General features: G+C 43.4%; 1 protein-coding gene across 1 annotated transcript in view; it reads right to left on the reverse strand.

Annotated features, from left to right (window-relative positions):
- The window catches only part of JAKMIP1 (janus kinase and microtubule interacting protein 1), a 1,879,738-nt gene that overhangs the window by 237,423 nt on the left and 1,618,145 nt on the right, over positions 1-24,170 (reverse strand). Inside the window, 1 exon segment of the mRNA XM_085642441.1 lies at positions 13,229-13,330. Coding sequence (XP_085498567.1) covers positions 13,229-13,330 — 102 coding nt within the window.

Genomic DNA, 24,170 nt, shown 5'->3' on the forward strand with positions numbered 1-24,170 from the left:
GGCCCCTCAGCATCCAAGGGGACTTCATCACCTAACTAGTAGCGCACCAGGAGGTGTGTTTCCAGAGTGGTGGTTAAAGGGAGAGAGGCCTCCAGCTACTTGCTGGTCTCGATTTGTTTATTTTTTACTAGGGGATGGGGGATGCGTGGCCCTCCTCCCTGGGCTGACTTGGCCTCAGGAACCCCATCCGCCGTCCCGGCCTCAATGTGTGGGTGCCACCCAGGGCACCCATTCTGTTGGGGAAGGTGGGGAGAGCCTCAGGGCACACACTCTCAAACGGCTCCCCACCTACTACAGGATCCGGCATTGCTTTTACACAGAGGGAGCTGCTAACATGCAGCTCCCTCTCTGTAAAAGCAATTTTGCTCTGATTTCAGCAAGCAAAAGCATTCTTAATACTCTTGCTTGCTGAAAGCACAACACAGTTTGCTATGGTTTGGCAGGAGCTGTAAAGCTACCACCAAGCTATAGCAATCCGCTATGTGCTGGGGGTGGGCACCCCGGGACATAACAGGACCCGGCCCTGGGGGTTTAGCAGTCCCCAGGGCCATGTATGGCTCCAGGATGGGGGCCACGTGGCCCTCCTCCTTTCATCATCAAGGGCCTGCCCCGGGGAGCTGGTGGCCCTTGAGTCTGAGTACGGCCCGGGAGGGTGGCAGCATGGCCTCCTCCCCATTTAAAAAAAATAATTTTGTCCACGGGGAAGTGGTAGTACTTGGGGCCCGGGTGTGTACCTAAGGCCCCCTATTTCAAAATAAAGAGCCCTGGGGAGGTGATGGCCTCCAGGGCACAGAGGGTTCCACAAGCCCCCTCCCCAGTTTCTTTCAAATTAGCCCAGGGGAGGTGGCGGTCCTCGGGCTGCAGGGGAGGCCTTACAGGGCTCCCCTGCACTCATTTATAAATAGCCACAGGGAGGCGGCAGTCCCTGGGCCTGTGGGGGCCCCCATATAACTTAATATTAATACCCCGGGGAGATGGTGGTCTCCGGGGTTTAATACACCCTCGGGGGGCCCATGTGCCCCCTCCTTTGTTTTTTACATGCCCCCGGGATTTGGCACACCCGGAGGCTTCTTAAGAAAGAAGCGAGGAATCTGTGCATCTTTTTCTTTTAAATTTTGCCACCAGTCACGAATTCAGGCCAAAACTGAAGTAAAACAATGCCTTTACCACCCAGCGGGGTCCCGTGGGACCCCCCTACCATATCCAGGGGGCCAGAGTATTCCTACCTTCCCTCCTTTTGTTTATTTTTGACTTTTTTGGTGGGACTCTGCTTCAAGTCAAGTCCCAAGAGGGCTGCCAACACTTCCTGGTTGAAGTGTTGTTATCCAATCAAATTTCAGTGGGATTCTCAAGTCCACTGCAAGGATCCGCAGTACTCAGATATAGATATTTTTTAAACTTCAATATCTCTAAAACTACTGAACGGATTTACACCAAATTACAAAAAGCACACTTTCTGGTCCAACACCTAGCTTTCCACCAAATTCGGTGTAATTCCGTTCAGCGGTTCGGGCTGTAGTCGTGTTTAAAATCCCTATTGGAAAATGCATGGGAAAAAGTGTTTTGGCACCCCCTTTTTTATTGGCCCCCTACGTGACGGATCACCCAGAAACTTTCAACACAGTAGTTGAACTGATTAAACTAAGTTTTGGAAATTTCATGAAGATTCATCGAGCGGCAAAACAAAAAACGTTCTTCCAATGGAAAACTAGGTCCTAACTATAACTACCCACTGGCGACCATCAGTAGGTGATATATATATATATATATATATGTATATCCTGTAACTCGCCTCTCGCACGCTCCCATCGATCAGGAACAGACGAAGCGGACCCAAAATGTGGTGCAAAAAGATTATTTCGTGCCCTGCACCACTGCCATTATGTGTTTCGGCCTTCAGGAGACCTTGATCACATGATATATATATATATGATGTGTGAACAAGAATGTCCTCAGTTGAAACGAGTAACAGGAATTCGGAAAATTATTACTGGATTGGCTACCGTCCCGAGTGAGCGCTCGTTTGATTTGGTTGTTGGAATTTCACGACTGGCATGCCCCCTCAGCACAGTGCACCACCTTTCTGTGGGATTCGGAAAGGGCATTTGCTTTGTTGGATAAATATATATATACATATACACCAGTGGGAGTACCAATTAAAAATCTGAGAGTTCTGATTAGATTAAATATTCCTCAATATTTTCAAAAATATTTAAGAAAATCTAAAAAAAAATCAAATGGGTAAAATATGAAATACTAACCCAAGATTCACAAGCATAAATGAAGATATATCCATAGGGTGGAGGCTGATTTACTATTCAAATTCCAGGCACACAAATGTTAGAGAATATGCATTTCAAGTCAGATGAACTATTCTAACTACAACCGCATAATAATGAAAGCGTGCATGTAGTGGGATGAGTGATTTCCCAAGAGCATATATTTTTGTGGATATAATTAACTATTCTAATTAACATTTTATAAACAATGTGGTAAGTACATACATTGTGGGTGAGATGGTTCATACTTACTACTCACCTCAATTCCACTAAAATTGGAGAATGGGATTGTGTGCAATCAGATTTCCTACTCTAACTCCAGTCTGACAGGCATTGAAAAAATGCTGATTTTGTAGAGGATGTTATTTACTGTTTGCACTTGTTGAAAATGGCACTTCTACAGGCTCGCACTCAAACATTTTGCCTTCCTCCTCTCCTTTGTGCTGAACTCCTTTTTGATGGCCATAGGACTCGGCGGCATTTACCACTGCTAACCGGTGCTAAAGTGCATGTGCTCTACACTTAAAACATGGCAACATTGGCTTATCCACAATTGGCATATTTAATTTACTTATAGGATCCTAGTAAAGTGTACTATATGTGCACAGGGCCTGTAAATTAAATGCTACCAGTAGACCTGAAGCACTCATTGGATCACCCCCTTTAATAGCCCTTTAAACATTTGTCAGGTCTGACATTGCAGAGCTTGTGTGCAGCTGTAAACTGCCATGTCGACATGGCAAGTTAACCTTCTTGTCATGTCCAAACCTTCCTTTTTAATGCATATACGCAAACTCTTAAATTCATTTTTCACTACTTCAAGGCCTATATCTCCTATGGGTCAACATTGGGATTACCGTATTATACTTCATAAGTGTAATTCCCAACTGAGAAAAGATAGACTTTGCAAGTTTAATGTCTCTGAACTCGCAATTTAAAATTGCAGCTTATGGTAAAGTTGGATTTTAAGTTTCAAGTCTGAAAATGCCACTTTTACAAAGTTGGCATTTTCTTACCTTAACCATTCTGCGCCTTCTGTCTGTCTCTAAATACACATCGGAGGTGGAGACACTGGGCTTAGAGCATTCCCTCCAGACAGCCACACATAAAGGAAGCTTAGGTGTGACAGATGGGCATCTACATCCTTTTGGGCCATCCTGGGCAGGATGGGAGGGAGGAGCTCACACTTACACCTGAACGGGCTGTGTCCTGTCCCCACACAAACAAGAGCTTAAACCCCTGTACTGCGTCTGGAGCCGGGGCAAGAACTATGTGCACTTCAAAGGCCTCTCTTTGAAGTCTCCCCACTCCAAAAGCACAACTGGTTATAAGCACTGGACCCCTGACACCACCAACTCAGTACACTTTTGGACCTGAGAATACTATGCCAGGAAGAAGGACGGCTGTGCTGCTGAAAGGATTGCCACTCTCTGCTGGACCTTGCTGAACTCCTGCTCTGCTGTGTCCTTGCCTGCGATTGTGAAGTTCTGGGCCTGCTTTACTTTACCCCAGAACTAAAGTGAATCCAAGGGCTTACTGGCTCTCCCCATGTTCTGAAGTCTCAAGGACATCAAAGATATCCAAAAACTTTGCTAGAGCACCTGAACTCTGCCCACTTTGAGTCTTGCCCTGCCAAGTGGTGCCAATCTAGTCCTTGGACCTTGGAAGTGGGTTTTCTGTGCATGGCCATTGTTGCACCGGTTGGAACCAACGTATCGTTTTCGGCACCGACGTATCGTCTGCATCGAGGACATTGCATCGCCACATGTGCGGCTCAATGATGGCGCATTTCCTACATCGGAAGAAGCTGACGCATTTCGATTTGCACGGATCGGCACCGACGCATCGCCTCCTGTGCTCCATGCAGTGGGTGCTGTTGACAGCGCAGTAAGGTACTTTTTTAGTGGGACAAGGTTGCTCCCTGTATCCGACCTGCACTCCATTGCGGTCGGCAAACCTTTGGATTTGATCCAGTCAAGTGTGACCAAATAGCCCCAGTTGCCGCTTTGTTTTTAAGCAATATATTTGAAGATATTCTTTAAAAACTCATAACTCCGGTTCTACTTATTGGATTTTTGTCATTTTGGTCTTGTTGTGTTCACTAAATGAAGCTCTATTTTTCTAGTGTGGATTATTTGTGTGTGGTGTTTTACTGTTTTACTGTAATACGTGTTGTAAAAATACTTTACACATTGCCTCTTAAGTTAAGCCTGACTGCTCTGTGCCATTCTACGCGAGGGTGAGCACAGGGTAATTTAGGGTGTGTATCTAAATTACCCTGACTAGGATTGTGGCCCCTACTTGGACAGGATGCATACCTCTGCCAAATAGTGACCCAATTTCTAACAGCACTCCAGTCCTAAAACATTGCGAAGGTGCAAATTTTGAGGGGGTGTCAGATTTACTATTAATAATGGGGAAATTGTATATATTTAGAGGGAGTAGTTGGATATAATAATGGGGAGTTATTTTAATTCCAATCTCACAAATATTTGGGAACCCTCATGTATTGATGGAAGAGGGCTGTTACATTTTCTAACTACTAACCCAACAGCACTGGGGAAAGTGAATGCAATGAAGTTTCAATATTCTAACATCAGTCTCTCAAATTTAAGGACAGTGCATGTATTGAAGCGAGTCAGATATAATAGTTAAATCCAGGCTCTAAAATATTGGGGAAAGTGCATATATTGGGTGTAGCAGATTTATTATTCTATTCCATTTCCAACAACATTGAGGAAGTGCATATATTGTGGGGAGTCCATTTAAATATTCTAACTCAATTCCCTCAAATATTGGGGGAATGCTTGGTATGACAGCCAATATTGAAGAAAGTGAATATACTGAGGGTAGTCAAATAGACTACTCTAACTCCAGTCCCGCAAACATTGGGTCAAGTAAATATATTAGGCTGGTAGTAAAATGCTTTACTAATCTAACTCCAGCCCCACAAATGTTGGGGAATGAACTTGTATTTGGGGGTGAGGGAGTTATTTCCTGTTCCAATATTAATCTTGGAATTTTTTATACAACATGCATGTATTTGAGGAAGTTTTAGATTTACTATTCTAACACCAACCCCTTTAACATTGGGGAAAGTGCATATATTGAAATGGTCAGATTTAATATTCTAACATCACTCAAACATTGGGTAACTTTCATATATTGGGGCGACAGATTTACTATTCAAACTCCTTTCCTGCTAATATAATGGAAAGTACATAAATTATCGGGGCCTCAGTTACTATTTGAACTCCAGTATTACAAATACTGGGAAAAGTACATATATAGGCTAGGGATGGGGGACTGGAATACCATTCTGACTGCAATCCTACCAACATTGTGGACAAATCGTATATTAGGTTGAGGTATTCACAGTTCCTATTCTAACTCCATTCCCACCAACACTGGTGAAAATCCACATATTGGGAAGAGTTCTTACTTACTATTCTAACACTCCTTTTACAAATATTATATAAAATAATTAAACATGAGAGGGGATAAAAGACACTATCCTAACTCATACCCTACAACCAAATGTTACATTTGATATATAGTAAAACAATCAAATTACATAATTTGTAATTATTTTTTAATTCTTGGGTTTCATACAAAATAGCCAATAAATTAGAAAGTTAACCTGCAGATGTCAATTTTGATTAAGTAACATCTCAGTTTAAAAATAAGCCATTTTACACAAGTTATTGATTTCTATAAAAATGTTAACGTTTTTCTATTGAACTATATCATTATGGCCCTCATTATGATGAAGTTCGGCCGTACCGCCAAATGCTACCATATAGGGCAGGTGACCTTTCGACAATGATTTTGCGGTCCCACCTGCCCATTTAGGATAGGACCGCTGTGCAGGTGGTCGTAAAGTGCTATTTTCTACTGCGGCTTGTGCGGTAGCCCAAGAAAAGGCCTGCACTACAAGCCGTAGTAGAAAAAAGCACATTGGACTAATCCATGCACCGTGTGCCAGGCACCATGTGGTGCATGTTGCATGGATGTGTTGGGGGCACAACATGTGCCCCCAGGGCCACATAACAATAGCTTAACAGAATTAACATAAAACATACAAACTAGAGCATTAATGCAAACCGTAATGAATTCCATATTATAGTTTACTATTTTTTGACTTCAATATACTTACTTTCGATATTATGTCCCATGACATTATAGCAGTTAAAATATTTTCCCACAATATTTAATATTCAGGTGCGATACCTAATTTACTTGTATAGCGATAGGACAATTACATATGTGTATAAACTATTAAGCTGGTAAGAGGAAAATGTATGTGTTGGAATATCTGATAGCTATGGGAATGAGAACAGGTCTCGTCTCACGTCTTTTTTGAGATTTACCTTTTAATTTTATTCTTAGAACCATCTAAAGTAACATCTTCTAGGTAACATAATATTCACCATGAGTCTGAAAATAGATGCTAAGCAGATGATAGATGGCAACCAATAACTGATGTCATGAAGATGCAAACCTCAACAAACAAACAACCTAGCATGTTTGTGCATATCCAGGTAAGACTCAAGGTTTGACAATGGTGTCACAATTAGACCTTAAATCATCTCCACCATACTTCCAACAAGTTTAACCATTGATGATGGAATCTTCTGGATGCCCAGTCTTCTTTCCTCCACTACAAGGAGGTAACAGCGGAGTGGTGGGCACACACTTTTTGCAGAACAGTATTCTCTGAAACATAGAGCTCCAAGAATGGGCATACTCAAATGGAACAGTATTCAAGTAATGTGTGCTGCTTTCAACTCTTATATGTCTTGATAAGGATTATTTATGATAAGTTCAGCAATCTAAAAATTGGAGAAGTTAATAAACATGGCATTACTAATGGTTTCATATGTTACAACGTATAGTGTTCTAAGATTACAAGCTTAGTGGTTGCCATTTAAATATTTATGGACATTAAAAACATAACTACTTAAAATTGTTATACAGCTGCAAAATTATTTTAAATGTTTCTAAAATCCGACATAGGTCTAAAGGAGAAGTTAGACCAAGATGTGCAGGAGTCTAGGGCAGTGTTTCCGGAGAGGACGGTTACCACGCAGTTACATGAGAATGCTTTGTTTCCTCTATTTAGTATTCAACGGGTTTGTAAGTTTATGTATTATTGTAACAACATTACATGTACTTATAGTGTCTTTTCTTACTTGTCGTTGAGTCATAATTTCTCGGTACACGAAAAATACATTATTTTTAAATAAAAGTCTTAAAGAAGAGCAACATTATAATAAATAATGAATGCTACATTGTTTCTATTTCTGGCACTAAAATAAATAAATTCTAATAAATTCCCAGGTAAAAGTATTCACGTCTACTTTTTGTTTCAAAGATATTTTGCATAAATATTACCTTTTAGATTTCCCCACATGATTAGGGGGTTTTCTCTACACTGTATGGCCCGTTTAAGCATCTGGTTGGTTGTTCGACTGGGCAGTCTTTAGCCCTACATTTTTACACATTTCACCCTTACCTAGAGTAGGTAAGTGATAAGATAACATTCAGTACATGTCAAATGTAGGAGCTGTTTCCATTTACCTTGTTTTCCTTTGCAGGTATAAGCCGTTCTTAAAAGAAACGTGAAGCGAAATTAATGCATGCTTGTATGCGTTAATTTTGTTCAGCATAATTATGAGATGTTTGTTTTTTGTCATCCATTTTTACTAGGTGTGGGAGAATCAAACATGATTTTTCCACGCGAGAAATCAAGCCGGCTGCAGCATTCACTGTTTTGTTGTTACTCTCCCTTACTAGAACAAGCTTCACTTTCCCTTCCATGTTCGCTCCACCGCACCCACCGGCCAGAGCATACATTTAGCACCTGCTTAGAGCACTGGTCCACAACTGGATATGCCGATTTTGGATTAGCCAATTTACCATGTTTTAGGGGTAAGAGAACATGCTCTGAGGGGAGGACAGCAGAACCCCGTGGCGTAGACTGAAAAAACACAAAAATTTGCAATGCAACAGGTCTCGCATCAGTAAGAGTTAGAGTTAGAGTTATTGGCATTGTAATTACAATTTTGCACGTATCTAAAAAAAATTGAAACGCTCAGGTTGTGTTACCGACATGTGCCATGGAGAGCTAACAACTGGTATACACAGCATAGACGCTATGATCTAGAGGATAATGCAGCGCCGCAGGTTGTGAAAGTGGAATCAAAATAAAGCTGCAAACTAATCTTGCATGCTAGAATGAACACAGGTGGCAGGTGATATATAGGTGTAACATCACAACGTTTTCAGTCAGGTTCTTTCTTCCTGTGCAGGCACAGGTTCTCTTACACATAGGAGATGGGATGGAATTGGCAGGGTTGACTACATTATGCGAGAAGAAAAGGAAAATTCTGCAGGAGATGATGGTTATGAGGCAAGTGTGGCACATGTATAATTCAGTGGGAAACGCCGCGTCCACCGTAGGAAATCAAGTTGGAAAATGTGCGGTATTGGGCGTGATGGTTCGGCATGTGTTGCAGGACGTGCTGTTGCATCGCCTGTCACTGTGGTTATGAGTGCTAGCGACTCGCTGGCGACATGTCCTTGTACTGTTGCTTGCCTTTGCACTAGCGAGGGAATGTTTTCCCTTCACATATGAAATGCAGCGGTTCCTGTACTAGTGAGGGCCTGATTTCCCTGCACTTGGGAAATGACATCTTTCTCTGCAATTGTCGTAGGCACAGTCTCTGAGCCCACATACCTGCGAACATGCACAAACATGCGCAATTACAACGGCGTCTATTGTGCAGCCCCAAATTGAAACATGAAAATATGTTACGCCCTGCAAAACCTCCAGTCCGGGTGGGTGAGGCAAAAGGGAGACAGGGAGGGAACAAACAAGCCTTACTTCCAGTAAAAAGTGAGTTTTTATAACGCACGCCAATTAAAAGCATGGGTGGAGCTTCCACCCCACTTACAAGGAAGCCCGACAGAAAACCAACAACAATAGATCTCGCAAGCGAGCAACGCTTGCGCTGCAACGCTAGGCGAGACCTAACAAGCAAGCAGCGCATGTGCCGCAATGCTAGGCGAGACCTAACCAGAAGCATCAATCCACTCAATATGCGTGACAACACAAAAAGAGGCACTTTCGCATACTCATCATATGTTTTCTACCAACAAATGAAGAATATATTAAACAATACATACACCATCATTTTCAAGTGCAAAGAGAAGTTACTTTCTATCTTGCCCTTCGCCAGCCACGGAATCTATGAATTTCTGTTCTGTCACCGGAATACGATTATGATAGGTCCCTGGTGTCAAATTCCAGGAAATACAGTGAACTCAGATAGCATAGGCCCAATTTCACAACTTTGTAATGGTCACTTTTAGTAGCATATGGGCATTGCTGGTTTGCTCCATACATTTCTTTCTGATAATTGATCTGGGATTTAATTCAAGAGGTTTTTTTCACCTAGAAGAATTATGTTTAAACTAACCAGATTTATATCAGCAGCTATAAAATTATCATGATCTGCAAATGTGTTGGTAGGAAGTGCAGTGTAGGTTCTGACACCCTTTTCCCAATCTAATGTGAATCATTTACATGATTATTATTTTGCCGACTTAAAAAATAAAATATTCTCATTACTCTATCATTACAGGCTGTATTCAAATCTGACTTTATCACATACTTGTATAAAAAGCATTTTGTTGATGCACGCTTGGCTTACATAAGATCAGACAGTGGTGATGCTCATGTTCTCCAAACTGGAACAAGTAATTGGACTTTATGTAAAACTCCTCAGTGAACTGCAAACATCTCCAAGTTGCTCACCTTTAGCCCAGTTTGAAACCAAGGGATCTTATCAGGGATCCTGTCAGATGTGTCCTCTGAACTTTAGGCCCGATTATGATTTTGGCGGACAGGGTTACTCTGTCACAAACATGACGGATATCCTGTCTGCCGAATTTCAGTCCCATTATATCCTATGAAACTTGTAATTTGGCGGACAGGATATCCGTCATGTTTGTGATGGAGTAACCCTGTCCGCCAAGATCGTAATCAGGCCCTTTTTTCTGGATGCCAGTCTCTCTATAGATTCAGTTCATGACGTTGATACAGGTTCACCAGGCCTATTAGAAAAAGGGCCCTATTTTTTTAATTGACAAAGTTACTCCGCCACTATTAGCGTGTATCTACCAGACCCACAAAAGACATCCTGGGAGGCCACTCGTTCTCTGTTCAGGTCTTTGGTGCATGGAATGCCTTAGCCCTAGCTGTTTGCTCAATCACATATAACATCTCTATCAAAGGAAAATAAAACGTCCCATTGTCCTAACATCTTAGTTAGCCCCCCGAAGCCAGGAAGCTTTTTATTACTGAATTGCTTCTTAGCAAATCTCAGCACCAGATAGTATTCAAATGGCAGCAATTCAACTCTGAAATCACATCAACATATAAACTTGCATACACTTCAAATCTATAATTGTTAGTTTTAATTGTAGAATGCTCAAGAAAAAGTCCCAGAGGCATCACATAGAAAGAGTTTCACAAGCAGATAAATTAACAAAAAAGAGATAATACTATGTTTAGATAACAACGTTTTCCTCAGTTTGCTGTTTCACTGTGGCATTCCAGAAGTCCAACAAACCTTAAAAATGCCCCAGGCTTGCACGCTACAGAGAATGAAACGTGTTCACTAGCTGCATATATTCCAATAGCAAGACATCAATTTATGTGATGTGAATAACCCATTTGAGCTTTTTTGATTCATACACTACATATGACTAACCGATACCTTTGTTCAGTAAAAAGACACATATCAGGAATTATGGCGTCTATGTATCATAGTCATTCCCCATACACACAGAATGGGTACAAGCTTTTGATACATCAGGCCCTGTATTACTCCAAGGTTACCTGATAGAGGCATTTTGTCATCCACGCTGAGCACTTCTTTGGTAAATTCTTCTAGCAGCATAAGGAGAGATAGTGTGTAGAGAGGTTTATATGTGCTTTTGCCAACCTCCCACAACAGACTTGCCAGAATGGCAAACCAAGCTATTCTCAAAGTTTCCATGTTGAATCCTTTAGTCAAAATGGAAAGAGAGAGTTCATGGTTTACAGTTAGGGGGAAGCTGGATGATGTATAGATCAACACCAAGACGAAAAATTGTTAACAGTATATAATCAATACCACAATAAAATCAGCAGAAATAAAAGAAAACTGGAGTAATCAAGTTCATGAGCTCAGCCATCCTTTACGAGTAGAAGTTCATGTCTATGATGCATAAAACATGAGTTGGCACTCGTATATGGTTTCATTTACAATTACAATTTTGTGAGTGTGGAAGAATTTTATTTCTGAGTAGATAAGCTTCCATAGGAAGTTGTGGGCTTACCGGGAGGCAGAGAGGCTGGTTGCCAAAGTAAGTGAACCCCTGTGCACTCACAAGTTGGTAGGATTTCACAAACATTCGGCCACTACATTTCCACAATTAATCCTGTTAGTAACTTAGGGACAGATGTACGAAAAAAGACTGGCCACATATACAGTCTCTTTGACATATGTACTACTAGTTTATGTGCCAAAACGTCCAGTCAAGGGGAGTTGGTGAACAAACTGCTTAGTTAATATTAATTAGGCAGGTTGCTACTTGCTTCCCCCTGTTATAGGCTTCAAAAACAGGGATGGTGGCCTGTAAGGATTCACAGGTAAGCAATGAGAATAACCCATCAAAAAACCAAGGGGCTAGGGATTTCTTAAAACCAAAAACTAAGAATGTTTTCTTCCCAGGTTGAAAATGTATTCAATCACCCATCAACAAATATTCCTCACTTCACTCTTATCTAGTGTTCATTTCCTTACAAAACAATAATAGGGCTCTAAACCGCATAAAGATACAAAAATATGTAATGGATATTAGGTTACAATTTATGAAAATATCTTTAAACTCATTCAAGACAAAATAAAAAATCACATAAAACAAACACCATCAAACCCAGAAAGAAATGTTAAAACACAAGCTTGTGTATTCCGCTATTAGAGTTGTATAACGATTAAAAACAGTGAAATAATCCATAGGCACTGCACAATTGTAGATGAATGACCAACTCATGATTCCACTGTGACTTACATGTTGGATATGTACAACTCTAAAAGCGGAATACATGCGCTTGTGTTAACATTTCTTCCTGGGTTTATAAATACTAAAATAATAAAAGAAAGGGGTGTTAAGAGAAGTATCTCAGAATGATGGAGAATAAATGTATAGAAATCTACCCCAATGTTTCTGTTTTTGGTTATCCATCTACTACGATTAATACAAATATTTAAATGAATAGAATACTGCGTTTCTAATGTACTCTAGACAACACCAATGCATCAATCACTAAACACAGTGACACAACAAAATCCAATCGGCAGAACTTCAGAAGTTGTGATACCCTGAATGTATATATTTTATTATGAAGAGCAGTTTTTTCTCTTGAGCAGCACAGAACTGATGATATATACTGGTTTGTTTGCATGTGGCGATATCATGCTAGACAGTCAGAAGTGTGTTACATGTTTATGAAAAATTGAAAATCATAAAAAATTGAAAATTATAGGAAAGTTGCATTAAATAAATAACATCAATATTAAAAGGAAACAAGTAAGAGATGAGAAGAGAATAATGTGAAGGTTTTACAGATGTGTTTTGGCTAGAACTATTGCATTCTCATGAGGAGATCAACATATGTTAAAGGTTCGAAGTCATGCCACAGACCACAATGAATATTTATTTGTGCTACAGTTTAGAACATTTGGAAAGCTTAACTCAACAGCTGAGTGAGGATTTCATCAAACCAAAAGAAAATGATCGCTTCTGAATGTCTAATGAAAGTCTATGATGACTGTATTTGGTGACTGATTAAACAACACATGAAATCCAAGGCAAGAGCTAAGTGAAGCTGCATCTACCTTTATTCCTTCCTGATGACAGAAAAGTTGAAGGGCACTTCCATTATTTTCTGGAAAGGCTGATATATGGAGGTTAAATGCTGGAGACCTTCGTTCTCTCTCCTGAGAAAAGAGGTTTTTATTTGTATATTTTTACCTGTGCAACACAACTGTCCATATGCCAACAGATACTTAGAAGGTACAATCATTACACAATATTAATTATTTTACCTACATATTCACTCTGAATAGAACACATATTTCAACAATGCTGACATTTATACATGAAATAGCTTATTGCAGTTGCCAGAAATTTAGTTTTTTGACATGTTGTTCAATACTTAAGAAGCATTCAGTCCTCTATATTTTCACTTGGAAATATGCTCACCTAAAAGCCACAATAAAAATATATGTATGTGAATCTGTCACTCGCCAGAGATACTGACAATAACTTGACAAAGGAGATAAATATGCATGACACTATTCATAGCCCCAAATAATAAACAGTTACTATGGTCGGTGATGTCAAGATTATATTTTAATAATTCCCTTTCCTCCACGCTAGCTCATGATCAAGACCACCATACTGAGTGAGGATCAGTCAGTGTTGGGGAAATCAATGCTTGTGCATGCTGACCAGTCCCCAGCGGCATGTGTTCTGGCCTAAACATAGAAAACAACTTTAGTTAAAGTAACTATACTTTGGTCTGGCAATTGTAATTGTGTGCAATTGTGTTGTGCAGGTGTACAAAGCTCAGTTACTGACACAACCGTAAAGGAAATATGTTAGCCACTTGAAACTAAAATACATACCCCATGTTTCTACAGCAATTTGGCAAGGCCTACCTTTACCAGTATACAGTGGATAAACAAATCCTAACTGCTGTTAGAAAAAACACAAACTTTAAATGAATAATGTAATGTGACGAATGGCAACAAAAAATGGATGTTCTATTTATGTATCCATGTTTTAAAGTTTGTAATATTGCCTGCCTGAAACGTAGTACCAGTATTTATAAAGTACTGAGCTCAGTTCACTTCCTGGACACCTGTGGTTTAGGGCAAGACTTAATGCTGCAGGACTCAACTCCTTGGGCTGAGTTGGTCCACTTTGTGGCTTCAAAGGTCAGCCACTCTAAGGATACAGGAAGCATGGGAATCTTGCCTTCTCACACAACTGGCCACTTTTCCCTGTGAAATGAAACACACAGTTCTAGGTTTTTAGGTCTCGCCTGGCGTTAGCAGCGCGCATGCGCTACACTCGCCATGCAAGGGCCTTATGGAATCAATACGGATTCCAAAACTAGATGTGCACGCGTACGGACGGACAGGAGATGTGCACGCGTACGGACGGACAGGAGAAGTGCACGTGTACAGGTCGCGGCATTTCAGCACAACGCGTGCATGGCACACTTTTGCTTTCCCTCCCTTCCCCCGTCGGGCCCTCCTTCTTCCATTTTGTGCCAGTCGCACTGCACTTCTTTAATGACTACAGGAAACTTGCTAAGCAAGAAATAAAGATTCTTTCCCACACAGGACGTTTGATATGAAGAATACACCTCAGTCAAGAGGCGAGTACGGAAGCTGTAAGATGAGATATTTATGCTAAGGCCAGCCGCTTCTCACAGGAAGGTTAACTCTGATCGTGTCCATTGGTTGTTAGTATAACTCATTATGGTGAAAGCACCGAGTCTCATCAAAGTATTCCTTCCGTACCTAGTGACAGGTTCCAGCTCAGTCCAGTATCTAATGTATTTCTTGCCCTGACAGTACTACAAAACTGTCCATAAACAGAGCACAGCTTAACTGTAGGTTTAAATGGCCCATTCTCGGTAGCCCTGTGCAGGACTTTAAGTAGGATGAAAAAACGGGGGGTCTCTCATAGGGACGTGGTCAATGTGATAAAGGGCGTGGCTTAAACACGTAAGCTAAAAACAAGCATTAAAAATGCAATAGGTCTCGCCTTTCATTAAGTTAAAGCCATTTGCTTTGCTATACAATACCATTAGCAAAGCAAATGGCTTTAACTTAATCAAAGGCGAGACCTATTGCATTTTCAATGCTTGTTTTGAGTAGTGAGTCCTGCGTGTGACAAGAATGCAGATTGTACATGGGATGCGAAGAATTTAATTGATTCCTGGGAACAACGGTGATATGCATGCCGGAGGTTTTAATCCTGGCAAAACCCACTCAGATTTGCAACGAGACCAATAAAACGAGTGTCAGTTTGAATTGGATAATTTATAAAAACGAGTACCAATTTTCGATTGCATAGTTTAATTGTGCTATATAAATTACAGATTATTATAATTTTAAGGTTAATCAGTAAAAATCAGGCAAGGTTTGGGAGGCTGAAAGAAACACATTTGTTGCTTTTGCAAAGGCCAGGTTTCCATCTTTTGTCCGGACAGTACAGGATTCATATTTCGGACTCATAATATCACCATGGTCTGCTTGTTTATTGCGATGTTAACAACTGGTGAATAAGTACAGACTGAAAGACCCATTTAAATGTGATGGCCAGAACTCTATCCAGCTGTTGTCTGGTTATTGGCCGGACTATTTCATCTATTCTTCCTTTACCACTCAGTGTTAGGGGGCTACTCGTGTGCACTCAGCCTCTGCTCTGTAAGAAGGGTGAAAGACCACCAGGACACTGCACTGGCTGGGTTGCGGGTTGACTAGGAAGAAGGGGCGCGAATGACAAGCTAATAAGATGTGGTCATTGCTTCACCCACTGCACTCCACTTTAATCTACCGCAATGCTCCCCATTGCTCTTGAGCCTCCATCATATCGAGACCTTTAATCTCCTTTTTTCAACCCGATTTTTGCAAGTTCTGTGGTACTGCTGGCCTGTCATGCTCATCCACACTTTGCAAGCATGTGGAAGTGCTGGTCTGTCGTGCTTTTGTCGTTTGAAGGCTCCTCAGACTTCCATGTTGTGTGTGATTTACTCAACGTTATGGCAACTTGCATTTGAGGAGACTCCGAAAGTCTGTGTAAATACACTAGGATATTTTTGCTTTCCCTTCTACTTTATACTAATTACGGAGGTGGAAGTAACTACACCTAGAAAATAAGGAAAAGTGAGGCAAAAACAATGGGGCGTATTAACAAACATATTGCACCAGAGAGCAAGGGTGCCTGTTTTACAGGGAATGATTGTTTCTGCGCAGGAAGCTGTCCCTTCCTGCATATAAACAATCAATCATGGTGATTTGCTACTGCAGCACACATAGAAGTAGCAAATATTCAATATTTAATGATTGTTTATGTGCAGGAATGCATACCTTCTGGCACATAAACAATCATTATTGTTGTTTTGCTCTTTCTATGTGTGCTGCGCCTCATATTTACACATCCTTGTATATCTGGGGCAGCGTCAAAAAGGAATGCGTGTTGTGGTGGGACGCCCAGAGCAACACCCATTGCACGCCACTTTAACACAAAGTAAAGTCTGTAAGGGTGCCGTATTCGCAATACGCCGTTAAGCCACAAAAATTGGATTAACGCCGCTTTGTAAATATGGAGAAGGGCATAGCGCCACCAGAACTTCACTAACAGTGATGTTCTGGTGGTTCTATCCCCTTGTAAATATACTCTAATGTTTTGGGGCAGGAGGGAGCACCTCAAAATGCATCCTCTTTATGGAAAACAGAGGACAGCATCAGACTATTGCTGTTGACTTTCCAAGGGCTCCTCTGCAGCAATTGGTTATGGATGTAGTATGGCCCTTCATCCTTCAGTGCTGCTCTTAGGGGTGGCCCCCATTTTCAAGGTCCAATGTCCTCTTTCAAAAGCCCTCTTAGGTGACCAGAATTGTCACTGCCAAACCGCCATACTCTGGCTCACACCAAAAAGAATTAAGTGATGAGGCTTAGCCAGTCCAATGCAGTTCTCGCTCTGATCAGGGAGGAGTATCAGAGGCCCCGCATCCTTTGGGATGTTCCTACAGTAGCCCAGAGTTCTGGCCATACCTTTTTTGAGTGTGGCTTACCTGTTAAAGGATGTGGTCATAAACAGCGATAAATGAGAGCTAAACAAAAACATGGGTATTAGACCTCAGTGGAGGTCAAAAACAGAATGCAGCAAAACAAAAAAGACAGCCCCAGAAACTATTCCAAGTCTGAACAGCAGGAAGGACAAAGGAGCATAAGAAGTCCTTTTAACTGCCCACAATTTTCTCTACCCATGTATCACATTTATGCATAACCATATGAGTCATGAACAAGCGCTCATCAGTGGGATGGGGTTTTGACTGCGACTGAGCCAAGGAATGAATGGTTGTGCAGCTCAGGGAGAGCTTGTGGTTTTAGGAAGACAAAATAATGACTAACATGGTTATATGGGCGTTCAATGATCTGGGGGTTTCAGAGTGAAAGCAAGGCTGCCTGGCCCAGAACCTTGGAATTCACTGACTGAGAACTGTGATGTTCTAATGTTAAACCAACTGACCTCTACTGACAGCAATCCATGTCATGTTTTTTTTTTTTTTTTAAATATTTTTATTGCCATTTTCATATTTCACACATCGTATATCATACACAGTTTTCGAACAGTGAAGTTAGATTGTACATTCCATGGTGGTACATAAAATCTGTATATACTGGCGATACATCAAGTGAGAGCTTAAACAACTTACAGATATATCGTGATGTGTGTACCCAATTATCTCAGGTTCCAGACCTGGCACAGGAACTGGGGTGGAACGGGGCAGAACCTAGGGAACGGGCATGGAAGAACCTCTCCAGAATCGCTAGCGAGCGTATGGACCGTCGTATGGGAAGGCACCATTGTGACTCACGGTTGCCTAACATAGTCGATGCGACCTGAAGCCACGATATCACACCTGATGCTGGTATTTGTGTGGAGTTCATGCGGCCGGTATTTCGAAAGATTGGTTGGGTGGGGTCTGCGACTGCTAGTGTAGGGCTGACAATGCGGGTGGGCTGTCTGTTGGATCTGCCCCCGGGGTTAGCTGCTTGAACTGATATAATAGCATGGCCCATTCCATAGATATTGGGTGTTTGCGGACCCCTCTCACCTCCTCCTCCCGTAATGTCTCCTCCTCAGCCGCCGCCCATTTGTGTGTAGCTCCCACCCAAGCCGCCAGCGGTGGACCGGTGGGGGAGCGCCAGTGCATGGCGATGCTGCGTTTGGCTAGGAGCACTGCAAGGGAGAGAAAACGGGTCCGCACCTTGTGCTGCTTACTTGTGCGAAAGATGCCTATGGCGCAGGCCTCCCACGTGTTCATGCAGGCCAGCCCTGTGAGGGTACCCAAAGCAGTATGAATATGGTGCCAGAAAGTTTTAATGACGGAACAATTCCAAAACATATGTTGGAAATCTGCATTCTGTTCGAGGCATCTGGGACATAGGAACTGAGTGTCGGGGTAGAATCGTTGGAGGCGTGCAGGTGTTAAATAGGCCCTGTGCAGAATGTAATATTGGATATTCTTAAAGCGTGCGTTTCTGGAGACCTTCTTAGGGTACTCCAAAGCCCTCTCCCACTCCCTATCATGTAGTGCGCGCCCGAGTTCAACCTCCCAGGTAGCCCTCAGGGTCTCCAGTGGTTTATTAGTCAGTTCCCGAATGGCTTTATAAAGCCATGTCGTTAAATGTTGCCCTGTTCCCATGTGTAGGATTGTGTGAAGAACTGGATGTGTGCATGGTTCCCCTTTGATTAGGTCCTGATATGGTCGGTAGCTATCTAGGAGTTGGCGGTGAAGCAGGAATTGTCCTGGGGGAAGATCGTATTCTGCCACAAGGCTGTGGAACGGTCTCAGTTGCCCGTCCTCGAAAAGGGACTCCACTTCCGTTATACCACACGATGTCCACGTGCGGACCGCGTTTGTTGTGTAGTAGTGTTCCTGTTTGGGCCATCCCGCCAGGGTGAGTAGAGGGGAGTACAACGGGGTCCCCGGGGACATGCGGTGTATCCTCAGCATGCACCTACGTGCCACTGACACCTGCAGAGGGTATGTGCGTTTTGGTTTGGTGCCAGGGAGGAGTAGGCGGCGGATCTCCGGGACCGCTATCCGTCCAGCGACGGTGTGAGTTTCCACAGTATACCTGTCTGCCGTCCAGTGCGACAGCCACTGCAGCTGTGCTGCTAGGAAGTAGGCCTCGAATGAGGGGGCTCCCAGGCCGCCCTGTGAGGTAGGCAACTGCAATTTTTTCAGGGCTATTCTGTGTCTGGCGGACCCCCAGATGAGCGCGCTGAGGAGGGAGTCTAGGTCCCGAAAAAAGGCTCTGGGTGGAATTACTGGCAAATTGGTAAAGAAATACAATAATCGTGGGACCATGATCATTTTGGCCAATGCCACTCTCCCAATTGGAGCCAACGGAAGGCTCCTCCAGAATCCCACTGTAGCCCTAATACTCGCCAACGCCCTATTATGGTTACCCTCAAACATATCTGTGGAGGAGTGGTATAGGCGGACCCCGAGGTATCGAGGGGCTTCCGCACTCCAGGGCACCTGCTGAGCACCCAGGCGAACCTCCTGTGGGGTTAGACCCGGATGCAGTGGGTATACCGTGGACTTATCCCAGTTCACCCGCAGTCCCGAGGCCGCTGTAAATTCCGTCAAAGTCTCCCAAAGGGGAGTCAGGTCGTCCGTAATGTCCCGCACATAAATCAACAGGTCGTCCGCGTATAAGGAAACGCTATGCACTGTGCCTGCCACCGGGATACCCCAACTCTCCCCCTCCCGCCGCAGTCGTATGGCGAGGGGCTCAACCGCCAGAGCAAAAAGTAGAGGGGACAGCGGGCAGCCCTGTCGCGTGCCCCTCTGAACCGCAAACTCCGTCGATATATACCGGCCCAGGCGTATCCGCGATGTCAGCCCGGTGTACAGTAGGCGTGTATATGCTAGGAGGGTAGACCCGACGCCCGCTCTCTGTAGCACTGAAAACAGAAACTGCCACGTGAGGGAATCAAAGGCCTTCTCAAGATCCAGGATGAGACAGGCCGCTCGAGGGTATATCCCCTTCACCTGATCCTGAATGTGGAAAACCCGACGTATGTTCTGAGATGTGCGTCTGCCGGGTATAAATCCACATTGATCGGGGTGGACCAAGGAGCGTATGACTTGTACGTATCTGTCTGCAAGAGTTTTCCCGAGGAGTTTGCAATCAGCGGACAACAGCGATATGGGGCGATAGGAGGCCATTTGCTGCGGGTCCCTATGGGGTTTCAAGAACGTCACGATTACGGATTCTCGCATGGATTTCGGTAGTTCCCCCTTCTTCAGTGCCGCCGCGAACATCTCTACCAATCGAGGAACCAAGTGCACCGAGAATGTCGTGTAATATTCTAAGGGAAACCCGTCGAGCCCCGGAGCTTTATTTCGGGCTAGGGCCCGTAGGGCGCAATCCATGTCATGTTTAATGTGTATTTCCTCTTTTTAGGGTGGAGTGAGCACAGTGATTTAGGTATGGGATTCCGGACTGTATAAGGGAAGGACATGAAAACACATACGAAGAGGAGAGCCATGTAGACACACCTCACCATTCTACAGAATAGGATCTCAGGTAAGGAATCACCATTCAAATATGGCCTTGCACTGACAGTCTTATTCTTACTAGTCTGGTTGCTGAAACTGGATATGATCATTACAGTATTCTACTCTGTACTGTAGACTGTTTGTGACTTTCCAGAAACTACAAGTAATCCTGACACTAAGCAGGCAGTAAAATCAGCCTATTTGGTAAATTCAAACCAAAACAATTGTGTATCCCTCAAACGGCAGCTGAGCTGAAGCTGTACTTGTTTAGCTGCTGTGAACAGATAGAAAAAATATATATATTTTACTCACTGTTTTCTTCAAAGTTGGTATCTATGATTCATAGGCTGTTTTGAACAACTCGGCTAGCAAGGGAAGAATACAGAATACACTGATACTAAAGTACATTTTTGTAGCCTCTCTGTTTCGTTCTAGCCTAAAGTTTAACCGCTCACAATTCTCATGTAAGCGTATATAATAAATAAGCCTCCACCCAACCCTTCCACCAGCACCATCACAGATTTGTTGCAGGAATTGCAGGGAAAATGTCTGACAGTTCCGAATGTCTCTAGCACTGCGTCATTAATAGGCTCAAAGTATGCTTTACGCATCAATGAATCTGAAGGTATAAGCAGAGGACAATGAGGGATGGACCTTTGCTTGAACTCTGGTGGACTAGTCAAGACCGTAGCACCGACCCTGTGGATGTTGTAGCCTTAAACAATCCAGAAACATACCGATTAGGCATCTACAAGTGGAGCGTCTTCCGAACGATACTTCCAACGGATGTGCATTGCATGGAGAGATCTTCCACCTTGAATTGAATTGCAATGATTTAATGTATTCACGTACAGATCGCATACCTCCCTGAAGTCTTCATGGCAAGTGTCCTTCTAAGACCTAGAGGGGAACATCACATCCTAACGAGTAAACAAGCTGTGCTTTCCTAAACGATATGTGAACTTTCTGAGCCAAGAAGGAAAGAGAAGTGCACCCCCCTCAGCTGATGAGCAGATCACAAAGCGGTATTATTTAGAAACTGTAATATGGTCCATTTACAATCATTTAAAGCATTATGCACTATTGAACAAAGGTAGACAAGCTGACATGAAACAAGAAAGTCCTGCATGGAACTGTGCACAATATTGTCTATAAAAACAGTAAGGGGCCAATTCATAAAAGGTGTGGTGTGGCTATATACACCCAGTGGCTACTGGGTAGTTATAGTTAAGCCACATTTCCAGAGGAAAAGCATTTTTAGTGGTGCTACTAACTTTAATCCCATTTGACTAATCTCCAGGAAACTTTCTAAAAATATCCTACTTTTTGATTAGTTTGATCATGGAATGTTTTGGGGTGATCTACCAAGAAAAAAGGGGGGGTCCCAAAATGCAAAATCCCCATGTATTTCCCATAGACTTAATTAGGCGGAGCTACAGCAAAAACTGCTGAATGGAATTACACCAAATTTGGCAGGAAGTGTGATTTGGTGTAAATCCTTTCTGTAGTTTATGTAAAGGTAAAGTTCAAAAATATTTGTATTTCTAGACTGTTGGGTTCCAGCAAGAGTGCCTCAAACCCAGTTTTAACAAATAGAGTGTTCTGGTTGGCCTAGGGAGCTCTTTGTTACCTTGGGCCATTTCGCTCCTGCGGGGGTCAGACTCCTGCATGAGTAAGCACTCCAATTGGCTGCAACAACACGAGAATACTGTTTTTGGCGGCAACTGCAGGACTCAAAGGACTTAGTCCCCTGTCCTGAACATGAAGAAAAAAAATAGATATACAAGGGGGCAGGGTAGGGATACTCTGCCCACCTAGACCCCATGGGGGGGACCCAGAATGACCTCTCCTTGGGCCAAATTTGAAAGAAAAAAACCTTAAAATGTTTCTGCGTCCCACGAGATCTAAAAAAAAGAATTGGTGGCCTGGGGAAACTTTCTTTCATTAAGGCCTCGGGAACATCATTACCCAGAGTCTGGCTTAAATGATTAGGGCAGAGTTGTGTGCTGGCACCCCAAAGCCATATTCGGCCCTCAAGCCCAAAGTATATATTAATTGGAGGAGGGCCGCACTGCCCCTCTCTCTGAGACCTTGAAAAAAGCCCTGGGAACCCCATTCCACAGGGTGGCTACTTACATTAAATAGAAAGGGGGGCCATGCAGCCCCCCTCTCTGAGAATGTATTAGCCCTGAGACCCCATCCCCTGGGGAAGGTTCACATGCTGTGTCCCAGGGAGCCCACCCCCCTGGATACAGCAGTTTCCCTGCCTGCACCAGCATGGGCAGGGACATTTGTGTTTGCCCTCACCCGGCGGGAACATTTTTTAATCTCCAGCTAAACAGGCGGAAACGCAAAGGGGCATATTTACAATAACTGGCGCATCCCTGCATATCAGTAGGGATGCGCCAGTTACTGTGCGCCACAGCTCCGCCACCATGGATGCGCCGCATTTACAATGCGGCGTACCATGGGGCAAAAATGGCACAGTGGCGCATTGCTGGAGTTGCGTCGCAAGCGCGACGCAGCTCCAGGAATGCTCTGGGGGGCCCTATCTTGTTAATGTTGCGGCAATCCTTATGCCTGCTTCAGGCAGGCGCAGGGCTTTGACGCAGCATGGGCCTAAAAATTACTGAGTGAAATCTTGTAGATTTCACTCAGCCACTTTTAGGATGCATTCCTGCGCCTAAACGCCCCCCCTGCGCAAGAACACCTACATGTGGCGCAGGGCTTTACAACGTGACGCATCTCCCAGATGCGTCACGTTGTAAGTACCCTGCACCATGCCGCAGGATTTGCGCCGCTGCGTCACAAAAGTGACGCAACGGCGGCGTAAATGAGGCGCAAGGGGCTTGTAAATCTGCCCCAAAGTCTACTCACAATGGGCAGGAGCTTTAGAAATGCTGCCACCAGCAGGTTTTAGACTTGCGACCTGTTTCCCAGCCCACACTGGGGCAGGCTAATAAGGCTCAGGATGGGAAGCCATGAAGCTCTTCTCTCCTTTAAAAAAAAATAAGTTGGCCCTGAGGAACAGGGTGCCAGGCCCTCATGGGGCTTGGGGAGGGGGCACATGGCCTTAGTCCTTTTTAAAATAGATGGGCCCCTCTGGTGGCCTAACTAGGTTCAGGGAGGGGGCCACATGCCCCCTCCCCTTTTTTATTGGGTTTTTGCTCATCATGGCTGATCAAGGCTGATTTACATATGGCTGGGTTCAAACTGGAATGGCATGGTGAGCAAAAAAACAATGGATTTAGGCCCAGATCTCTGTACTGGGGTGAATGTATGACATTGTTCTGCATTCTGTCCATCAACTGTTGTTTTTGCATTTGTCACCCCGAGTGGGAAGGGTATGCCCAGACGTGGGTCCCGTGCTCTCCATGCCACTGGAATCAAGTTATCCTGGCTGAAAAGGGGTGAAACCCCGAAACCGGTCCTAGGATGCTTGTTTCCAGTCCAGGGAG

The sequence above is a fragment of the Triturus cristatus genome, chromosome 2_2, assembly GCF_964204655.1.
Source record: "Triturus cristatus chromosome 2_2, aTriCri1.1, whole genome shotgun sequence".
NCBI lineage: Eukaryota > Metazoa > Chordata > Amphibia > Caudata > Salamandridae > Triturus > Triturus cristatus.